The sequence below is a fragment of the Amyelois transitella genome, chromosome 10 (genome assembly GCF_032362555.1).
Source record: "Amyelois transitella isolate CPQ chromosome 10, ilAmyTran1.1, whole genome shotgun sequence".
NCBI lineage: Eukaryota > Metazoa > Arthropoda > Insecta > Lepidoptera > Pyralidae > Amyelois > Amyelois transitella.
In genome coordinates this window covers 1378338-1389780 of record NC_083513.1, presented here as the reverse complement: position 1 = coordinate 1389780, position 11443 = coordinate 1378338, and the positions used below count along the sequence as shown (strand labels likewise).

The 11443-nt window shown below is 36.3% G+C and overlaps 1 protein-coding gene across 1 annotated transcript; it reads left to right on the top strand.

Annotated features, from left to right (window-relative positions):
* Nucleotides 1-412: 412 nt before the first annotated feature.
* LOC106136810 (uncharacterized) lies at nt 413-11091 on the top strand. Its single transcript, XM_060946117.1, has 8 exons — nt 413-542; nt 719-892; nt 3591-3799; nt 5008-5161; nt 6472-6659; nt 7804-7884; nt 8208-8420; nt 8886-11091. The coding sequence occupies exons 1-8, from the start codon at nt 491-493 to the stop codon at nt 8937-8939; spliced, it is 1125 nt and encodes a 374-aa protein (XP_060802100.1). The 5' UTR covers nt 413-490; the 3' UTR covers nt 8940-11091.
* Nucleotides 11092-11443: the final 352 nt, after the last annotated feature.

The following is an 11443-nucleotide window of genomic DNA, read 5'->3' as shown; positions in this document are numbered from 1 at the left end:
TGTAGTTTTACTGGGTTAGTCAAGTACTTATAAGAAGGGACTTCCATAGCTTCGCAACATTTGCATTTCTTCTTAGGTAAGTCCTATCGCATTAAACTTGTAGCTGTCAATAAAAGACAAGTTAAAATTATGTTGAGCAAATATTTCACACTGCAATCACAAGAATTTAAAGATTTTATTAGACAAAACAGGATTTATTCTGTGCAAAAATAAACTTATTTTTTTTTTAATGCAGTTATCTTTTTTTATAGTGAACATAACTAGACATACATAAATTCACGTCATGGGCAGAGACTTTACTCGCCACTTCCACGGTTTTTACATTATATCCGCATTCAAAACTATAAAACTACGTAACAAAAAACTACTTTTTAGTATATCTCTGACTTAGAAAGTGGCAACATTACGTTTAACTGTCATAATTGTCTTATTTTTATTGTCAATTTATTTGTCATCATGTGTCATTTACTTTTGTGAAACCGCTAGCGAAATGTCTGATTGTGCCGGCGATAATTCAAAACCACGAGTTGCTGTTCTGGGAGGTAATTCCTATTAGAAACATAATTTTTCCAATAAATATCTCACATCCTAGTTATCCAACCATATATACATATTATTAAAGTGTCGGTGAAAATTCAATATTTTGTAACGGTTTTGATCTTAGTCATCGTATGACCTAGTGTTTTTCGGGGTCTTTTTGACACCTAGATTTTTCCAGGGTGTGGCTTCATCGGGCGAAACCTGGTGGAGTATCTTATAAGCAATGACTTGGTCAGCGGAGTTCGTGTTGTGGATAAAACCCCACCTCAGTTGGCATTCCTCAATCCAAATCATTCGAAAGTTTTCGAAGACCCCCGCGTGGAATACAAGAGCGCCAACCTAATAAATCCTAGTAAGTACATACATACCTCTCACTAAAAATGATATAAGAAATCCAATAGGTTAATGCAATGAGTACATGTTTCCTAATTAAATTACTGATTGAAGCCTTACAATTCAGAAGAGAATATAATCAAAATTCTACATACTTCGGTCCACTTTTGCCAGTTATACTGAAATTCAGTTTGCCTTGAATTTCAGTGACTGCAAAATAAATATAAATACTATTAACTGATTTTACACACAGTGAAAAATTTATAAAAAAAAACCCTGAATAATTCTACTCACCCAATCCTATCATGGTCATAAGACCCTGGCGATTTTATAAAAACCCTGAAGAATTCTACTCACCCAATCCTATCATGGTCATAATACTCTAGCTTTATCTCCAGAAAATTGAGGTTGAAACCAGGAAAAACATCAGAAAAAGTTAATAGTTATTTATTAAATAATAAAAAGAAATATAAAACTTAATTACTATATTTTATAATAGTATATAGAAATAAATATCAAAAAATTATATTTCATTTCAACTTTGTGTCTGAGCAATGAGTACTGATTGTATTGAATTTGTGATTAACAAATATTGATAACTAGTTATGTCTTATATATTTTTTTCTTCAGTCTATTTTCTACGTAGCACATGACAACTACAACCACTCTGTCAAGTGTGTATTCATAAAGAAAGAAGATTATAGTAAATAGTCACAATCGATTTGATGAAATTCTTCTACTGTTATTGTTTTTTTCTCTACTTACTTTCTGGAAACCACGACTTATTTTGCAATTTGAATTTAACCATTTAAAATTAAAAATATGTATGTCTACATATATCCTTTGTGAGGTAGACAGAGCTAACAGTCTTAAAAAGACTGTTTGGCTTAATTGTAGAATTGATTCAAATAGTAACAGGTTGAAATTAAAAATAAAACTAGTTTACACTGAAGGGCAAAATAAATTAACAATTTGATAAAATGCAATTTGTACTTTATTTCTGAGACTTAAAGGTATTAAATTAAAAGTTCAGGTTAACGTGATATTGACATAACATTATGTATCCTGCCTTTGCTCCAGTAATTGTGATAGCTTATCACGGCGGATGAATCACTGGTGTTTATTCTACACTTTGTTATTATAAAATAGTTTCACTTCACACCACATAGCCTTTTACTGCAAATCTCATGAAAACAGATGTTTTATTTTTTAATGAAAACTACTGTTATATGCTTCTCAGTATTCAGAACTACTAAATGTGTAAGAAACTTCTTGATTTCTAGAAAAGATATAATGATGAAGTTACAAATAATATAAATACTACATACATATAGTCACGTCTATATCCTTTGTGGGATAGACAGAGCCAACAGTCTTTGAAAAACTGATATGCCACGTTCAGCTGTTTGGCTTAACGATAGAATTGAGATTCAAGTTGTGATAGTTTGCTAATCCATCGCCTAAAAGACGAATCCCTAGTTTATAAGCCTCTACTTTAGTCGCCCTTTACGACATCCATCGGATTGAGATGGGGTGGTCTTATTCATTTTTTTTTAATGATGCCGAGAGCTGGCACTAATATATCAAGTTATAGTATGGATATTCAATGCCTATGCTTTGTAATCAACAGTCATTGTTGTCTCAAATTAGCATGCCGCGCGTGTAGCGCGGCATGCTAATTTGAGAGCCTTGACACCTCGGTGGAAAGGAATTGTTAATATTTTACACATAACTCGTTTGCGAAGCTAACGTGTTGGGGGTTCATCATTTTAAGACTTATAAGAGGAGGTCCAGCGATTTAAATTGCATCTCGCCGTTAACATTCTTAGCGCATTAGGGTATGGCGCGGGCATTATTGGATCGTCATATCTGCGTAACGATTTTGACACTTGAGGCCGCCCGTGACTTCGTCCGCATGGTAACCCTATCAATCCCACGGGAACTCCATGATAAATAGTAGCCTATATGTTATTCTGGGTCTTCAGCCACCTACATACCAAATTTTATCGTAATCGGTTCAGTAGTTTTTGCGTGAAAGAGTAACAAACATCCATACTGACATACTCACAAACTTTCGCATTTATAATACTTATTAGTAGGATTTATAAAATACAACACGTAATTTGGTATTAATAACGTTAATTATTACCGAATTATGCTTTTAAAATCTATGAAATTCCATGTTAGCGCTTCAGCAATTATCTTTTAGACTCATTGGAAATATTTATTTTCGTTCGTCGTCGTTGATATATTATATTTCAACTGCAAGTCTTGAGCGAATGTCCTGAAATACTGAAATACGGGGCTTTTATATTTAGGTCTCCAGTCAACCCGCTATACCTTAACCTATTTTTTTAACTCTAATTGGCTGCCGGTGCCGTGTGGTTCCCGGCACCAATACAAAAAAGAATAGTACCTACCACTCCATCTCTTTCCCATGGATGTCGTAAAAGGCGACTAAGGGATAGGCTTACAAACATCTTTGGATTATTTTTTAGGCGATGGGCTAGTAACCTGTCACTATTTGAATCTCAATTATATCATTAAGCCAAATAGCTGAACGTGGCCATTCAGTCTTTTCAAGTCTATTGGCTCTGTCTACCCCGCAAGGGATATAGACGTGACCATATGTATGTATGTAAGTAATTGGCTGCCCAACCCTAATAAATATTGATAAACTTATTGTCAGTTTATTAGCCTAAAATATATTTTTCCAGCGTCATGCGCCAGCGCACTCGATCCAGGGTCTGACGAGCCTTGGGGTCTGGTCGTCAATTGCGCAGGAGAAACCCGGGTGGGACAGACAGAAGCCGTGTACTCTGAGGGTATATATACCCTGAGCTTCAACGTGGCGAAGCAGTGTGCCAAGTTGAAGGTGCCCAGATTGGTTGAGATCTCAAGCGGATATATGAACAGTAAGGAAAAGGTGAGTTTGTAAGGCAGTTATTGACATAATAAGTTCTACATTCATTATGTTTTTTAATGTAGACAATGGGAATTCGTCCACGTTTTGGATTTAAGAGATCTATATTTGTAAATTGACGTCCGATGAAAATGCTGCAGTGTAGTTTGTTCCGCCGCTTCTTCTACACATGCGCTTTGGAAGCGGTAGTAGTTATAATTAGATTTAAGTTATGTGACGTCAATAAGTGATACCTTGTATCCAATTTTGAAAATAAATCTATTCTATAGTAAACTTTCTTTAAAGTAATTTATACGACGTCAACCAATGTTGTGAAACCAAAAGACATGACAGTTATTAAGTGATGTTTGTTTTTGAATTTTGACATAGTTAATAATCTTTTATACCAATCATGGTTTGACGTCGTGAAAGCTATAAGGTACGCGTGCGATTGGCATCAAAACTGAAGACGCTCCAGAATTGACAAAGTAGGAAAAAGTACCAAATCTTCTATACTAATATTATAAAGCTGAAGAATTTGTTTGTTTGTTTGAACGCGCTAATCTCAAGAACTACTGGTTCGATTTGAAAAATTATTTTTGCGTTGAATAGACCATTTGTTGAGGAAGGCTTTAGGCTATATAACATCACGCTGAAACTATAAGGAGCAAAGAAATAAACGAAAATGTGAAAAAATCGGGGAAGAATATTCATCCTTGAAGGCTTCAATGATGCCCAAAATAACTATTCCACGCGGACGAAGTTGCGGGCACAGCTAGTGTACCTAGTAATAAGCATAGCGGCGAAGGGTGCGACTGGAGACAAGCAAAGATGCCCCAAGACCAACACATGCTCCAAGCTAGGTTCCCATTACGGTTTCTCTGGTCAGAAAGAAGCTGAACTGGGTATTTACCGGACTTGTCACTTTTCTGGATCGTGGTCAAAGGCGGATAGCAACCAGCTAAGGAATATGTTATTAGTTTTCTCCTCAATACATCTTTTTTTTTAATTACATATTATCATTAATCTATACAGCTGAATGGCCTTCCAGTCTTTTTTAAGACTGTTGGCTCTGTCTACCCCGCAAAGAATATAGACGTGATAAATTCCGAAGAATACCCAAAATAATAATTGACATATAAGTGCATCAGTTTGTTGAGTTCTCTATTTTAAAAATAATAAGAATTTTCCTAGTAATAAGAGTTGTAAGACTAAAAATATTTTCATTTCAGCCACACAGAGAAAGTGATCCTGTCAACCCCTGGACGATAGAAGCCACCATGAAGGCCAAAGTGGAACAAGAACTGAAGAAATTGGAACCGGAACTGAACTACACTATAATTAGGCCCGCCATAGTGTACGGAGTCGGGGACCGGAGGAGTCTCAGTGAGTAACCGTTACAAAGTTACTTACTTCCAACAAATAAGTAAAGATGTCGTAAAAGGCGACTAAGGGATATGCTTATAAACTTGTAATTTTTATTTTAGGTGACTGTCACTATATGAATTTCAATTCTATAACGCCAAACAGCTGAACTTGGCCTATCAGTCTTTCCAAAACTGTTGGCCCTGTCTGTCTATCCCGCAAGAATATAGACATGATTATATGTATGAATGAAGTTTACTCGCGAATTTCTCGAGTATGGCTAAATCGATTTCAGTGTGAGTTTCATAAAAGTATATAATAGCAAAGTTTGAGGAATAGATCAAATAGGTTTAACAAAGTGAACAACTAAGTTGATATCAGTACCTATGCAAGTGACATTATCTCATGTAGGAAATAATTCTTATCAGCGCGTCGAGTGTGCATTATTTTAGGATATGATGCAGCGTTATCTGACCTTGGCCGATATTTGTCAATATATTCACAGAATTCTGAAATGAGGCTTTATTTATATCTATACTAATATTATAGTGCCGTGTGGTTCCCGGCACCAATAAAAAAAACGAATAGGACCACTCCATCTCGTTCCCATGGATGTCGTAAAAGGCGACTAAGGGATAGGCTTATAAACTTGGGATTCTTCTTTTAAGCGATGGGCTAGCAACCTGTCACAACTTGAATCTCAATTTTACCATTAAGCCAAACAGCTGAACGTGCCCTATTGATTTTTTTCAAGACTGTTGGCTCTGTCTACACCGCAAGGGATATAGTCGTGATTATATATATATGAAGCAGTTGAGATTCTATTGTGGTGACAGGTCATTAACCTATCGCTTAAGAAATGAATCCCAAGGTTACCCTTGATATGATATGTTTTTACAATATCCACGGCAAAAGAAACAGTTCGTGCATGCTAGGTTTTTTCTATTATCTTTTTATTCATTCAAACTATGTTTAACATATGACTGATTCCTTGGTCGCCTTTAAAAAAATCCATTGGAAAGAGATAGAGTTGTCCCATGCCAAAATGCTGAGAACCACACGGCACTATTGAAGCTGATAAATAACTCTTTGTTAACAGCCCGCGACTCCTTACCTTTAAAAAATTCCATTGGAAAGAGATAGAGTTGTCCCACGCTAAAATGCTGAGAACCACACGGCACTATTGAAAGCTGATAAATAACTCTTTTGTTAACAGCCCGCGACTCCTTACCTTTAAAAAATTCCATTGGAAAGAAATAGAGTTGTCCCACACCAAAATGCTGAGAACCACACGGCACTATTGCAAGCTGATTCAACTCTTTTGTTAACAGCCCCCCGCCTCCTTTACGGCGGTATATATAAGCATCTCGGCGAAACTATGAAGTTACTGTGGACTGCTGATCTCAAGATGAACACGGCGCACGTCAGGGACGTGTGTCGCGCCGTGTGGCTGCTGTCACGGCGCGGGGACGCCAACCACCAGATATACAATGTGGTGGACGACGCTGACAGCACACAGGTCTGTATATGTTGATCTAAAGGTATACACGGCGCCGTGGTAGTTGTGTGTGGCTGCTGTCACGGCGCGGGGACGCCAACCACCAGATATACAATGTGGTGGACGACGCTGACAGCACACAGGTCTGTATATGTTGATCTAAAGGTATACACGGCGCCGTGGTAGTTGTGTGTGGCTGCTGTCACGGCGCGGGGACGCCAACCACCAGATATACAATGTGGTGGACGACGCTAACAGCACACAGGTCTGTATATGTTGATCTAAAGGTATACACGGCGCCGTGGTAGTTGTGTGTGGCTGCTGTCACGGCGCGGGGACGCCAACCACCAGATATACAATGTGGTGGACGACGCTGACAGCACACAGGTCTGTATATGTTGATCTAAAGGTATACACGGCGCCGTGGTAGTTGTGTGTGGCTGCTGTCACGGCGCGGGGACGCCAACCACCAGATATACAATGTGGTGGACGACGCTAATAGCACACAGGTCTGCGTATGTTGATCTAAAGGTATACAAGGCGCCGTGGTAGTTGTGTGTGGCTGCTCTCACGGCGCGGGGACGCCAACCACCAGATATACAATGTGGTGGACGACGCTGACAGCACACAGGTCTGTATATGTTGATCTCAAGGTATACACGGCGCCGTGGGAGTTGTGTGTGCCTGCTCTCACTGCGTGGTGACGCTAAACGAGAGATATATAATGTGGTGGACGACGTTGATAGCACACAGGTTTGTATATGTTGATGTTACGATCTCAAGGTATACACGGCGCCGTGGTAGTTGTGTGTAGCTCCTCTCACTGCTTGGTGACGCTAAACGAGATATATATAATATGGTGAACGATGCCGATAGCACACAGGTTTGTATATTTTGATGATATATGGACATGAGGCTATAGAAACGGGAAACTCGAGATATACACGGCGCCGTGTGAAACTTGTGTGTATGCGAGTGTGAGTGAGGCTGCTCTCACGGCGCGGTACGACCACCAGATACACAATGTGGTGGACGATGCTGACGTCACAAATTTCTATTACTACTAAAAGGAGCTGTTCACACCACCAAATGCATAAATTAATTTGTCACTGAAAATATAAAGCTTCATTTATTTCTTAACATTCTTTTATTGTTTTTTTTTTAGGGTAGCCTTGCGGAGCTTGTAAGCCAGATCTTCAAGATAAACCATGATTATTATGGTACAGCCATCTCTACGCTGGCTAAGGTAAGTTTAGTTGTATTTCTTTTTGTAAATACAGGTGTGATGATAGTACATTGTAATATGTTTTTCACTCTGTATTTTTCCAAAATGGCGTACAAATTTAGGGTTACCTTGATTGATTTTTAAAACATGCATGAGTTGAGAGGGAAATTTGCCGTGTGGTTCCCGGCACCTTTGAATGGGACCGCTCCATCTCTTTCCCATGGATATCGTAAAAGGCGACTAAGGTAGTTGTTGAACTATCACAGCATGAGATGTTGTTTTATTATAGTTATACATAATTAAATAGAAGCAATATCAAAATATATATCTAAATTATTTTTCAGACGGACATATCAGGCGTAGCAGAGGAAGCCAATGACAAACACTTAACCGCTTGGGCGGACATCTGCAGGAAATATCAATTGGAACACTCCCCGTTGGAGCCCAGCGCTGGGCACGAGATGCTGCTCAACAAACACGTCTCCCTGGACGGGGGGAAGGTCAGGGAGGTCATGACCATGGACGTGGGTAAACCTACCGTGGAAAATTTGCTAGAGGTACGTAGTTGTCTTAATATAACTGACATACTTGACAGTTTGCATTATGGAGTAATATAGTCAGACTTTTTGCCACAATTTCTACATCATTTTATGTGCTTTGATATTAATTAAAATGTAACTCTAAATACCAACTACAACAATACAGCTGGACAAGGACAAGCTCATAAAATTAAGACTTTTATCCTTACAGGGCAAACAAAGCCAATAGTTTTAAAAAACTGTTCAAAACTTTAGCTGTATGGCTTAATGATGGAATTGAGATTCAAATAGTGACAGGTTGCTAGTTCATCGTCTAAAAGAAGAAACCCAAGTTTCGGAAGTTCGACAATATAATATAATAATATAAAAAAAAAAAAAACAAAGATGTTTTCTTAATGACAGATTCAAATTTGTGTTACATTTCTGAAGCTAATTTTTCATAATAATGCCTCCTTCACACTATTTTTTTATTCTTTATTCTAGGTACTAGAAGATTATGCGTCAATGAACCTCTTCCCGAAGGAGTTGCTCCTATGACCGTGTTCGTAAAAAATTACCGTCGATCAAATTATTTGTATTATTCTATGTGTCGAAAAAAGTATATAATATTATGTCATCAGTATCTACTTTCAGTTCCATGTGGATTTAAGTCCATGCTAAATATATGACTGTGCAACTATTTTAAAGATTGGTGTATCTATATTTTCCAATGTTTATATAAAAGGTCTTATTCTCATTCTTTTTTAATGTGTTTTAACATAGATACAAATCCTTTAAGGATATTTAAGTAAAACTTCAGTCTTATGAATGGTTATGTATAAAATTTAGTCTTAAATTGTATACTTTGAGCTTAAGTTGGTATTAAGTTTTATTTGCAACGAATTTTTTAAGTGATTCGAATTTTTCTATTGTCATTTCGGTGTATTTTTACCGGCTAAGCGTGAGTCCTCTGGTAGCAAATTGTAATCTTTATAAAAATTTGATGTCTACACATTTGCCAAAATAATTTTAACGTAAGTACACTAGCTAGTAGGGGTGTTATATTGGCTGAAGCGGAAAATGTCAAAATTAATAATATTATTGATTCAGGTTAGTTACTTTTAAAAATTATTTGATTTTCATTATCATTTCCAATGTCACAAATGGAGGTTCTTACATTGTCTTCGTTATTTTGTTGTCTTGTTAAGTTTACATTTTTAAGAACAGAATTAAATCTTTAGAAAGAAAGATTCTTGTTATGACCCACAAACAGTCTTATAAAATTACTGTGATAGGACAAGAAGTAAATAAATCGTCCCGACGTCAATTCGACCAAAATAATTGATCTATAAATTGTGATTGGACAATAAAAACACGTTTTGGAAACCAGTTTTATATGTGTAAGGAAAAAAAGACTGTTAGTACCAAAAAACATTAAAAAAATTGCTTTTACTAAACGCTGAAAATGTAATAACGATTTGCTACCGATACGAACTAATTCCATCCATATACCTGAATTGAAGAGATTCTATGAAATATGCATATAAATAATCACGTCATATACCTTGCGGGGTAGGCAGAGCAAACAGTCTATGAAATTATATGTAAAAAAGTGAATCACTACAAGAATAAATTTCACTAATGCTTATGTTTAAGGGAAATTCTTCCAAGTTAAAGTATCCTTGAAACTTAGTTTCGTATATTTAGAGTAAGATACCTACGTATATACACTTACAGTCGTTAAATTCTTGTTCGATAATCCTGCACTGGCGCCATGTGCCTGTTCTCGGACTCCGGGCTTCTCTCCAAACGGCAAACAAGACAATAATATCAAAAATTCTATGTAAAAGTAAATTTAAATGGCTCTCAGGATCTTTTATGTTTTATGTAGTCAAAAGTATATATTTTTCCTGGGATTTCCTGAGCATAAGATCTTATCTTTTGTTCCATTCTTTGATTGTCACCTGCTGATACATACAAATAATTACGTTATAATCCTTACGGGGAAGAAAGGACTAAAACACTTGATGGCTGAATGGCATAATGACGTTATCGCGATTTTTAAATTCTACTGACTAGCATACAAAAGGGGCCACTCCAACAAAACCAAGTCCAAGTCTTATGGGTATAAATATTGTCAAACTATTGGTAAATATCATGGTTTTGATGATAGTATAAAGAACCATAGTCGGGTCTTGTCGCTTCAGGCAATATTATCTTGCAAAGAATTTGACGATTAAATAAAGTTAGTGCTGGGATAAAAATATTGTAATCTTAGTTACCCCACTAAGTCGTGATCTAATCTTTAGTACTTAGTTATACATTTTTACATAATTATAATTGATTTCATGCTTATCGAATACGTGTTGCTTACACAATTTTTTGAACGAAAATAAAGACATTTTTATATGGCTTAACTTATAGCTTTTAAAATTGTATTTAAGAAACATTAACATGTTTTTTGAAATTGTATCTGAAAAAAATTACAGTCTGTATTAGTTAAGTCATGATTAGAATAAGCTGAGTACTTAATATAACTTGCTCAATGTATTACTTCTCATTGAAATTTTTAGAAGCTCATGTGCTTGCTTTCGATTGAGCTTACAAGGAATCGTATACTGTCAATTCATTGATAAATAATGCTAGAAATTGTATATTGTGTAAACCAGATATATATCATATATGGTCCAATAAACCAATTCAAAATATATGTATTTTGTTTCTTTTACTACATATCTATTTCAAATAGATATATCACATCCATTTTCAAATAGATATCAGACCAGTTATTTTATCGGTATGTACCTACTTTTTTAGCGTATCAACGAAGAAAAAGTAAATGAAAGTCATTACCCCTTTGCTAGCCCTCCTAAACAGTTCTACCCATTTGGCGCTTTCAACGCTAAATATAGGGGTTTTTGGTTATGACATTTGGCCAGAATTTGAAGTTTATCCCCGCCTAGAGTCCAATTTTTCAGTAGGCTCCCGTTTTTTTAATTAATATAAATGGGGTTAATTTAAAATAACGTATAGTATGTCAATATGTAAAAAATCTTTAGCGC

Coding starts and splice junctions, on each gene's coding strand:
- LOC106136810 (XM_060946117.1), top strand. CDS start 491: ATGTCTGATTGTGCCGGCGATAATTCAAAACCACGAGTTGCTGTTCTG. Junction 3,800..5,007: donor ATATGAACAGTAAGGAAAAG/GTGAGTTTGTAA, acceptor TTTTCATTTCAG/CCACACAGAGAAAGTGATCC. Junction 6,660..7,803: donor ACGACGCTGACAGCACACAG/GTCTGTATATGT, acceptor TTTTTTTTTTAG/GGTAGCCTTGCGGAGCTTGT.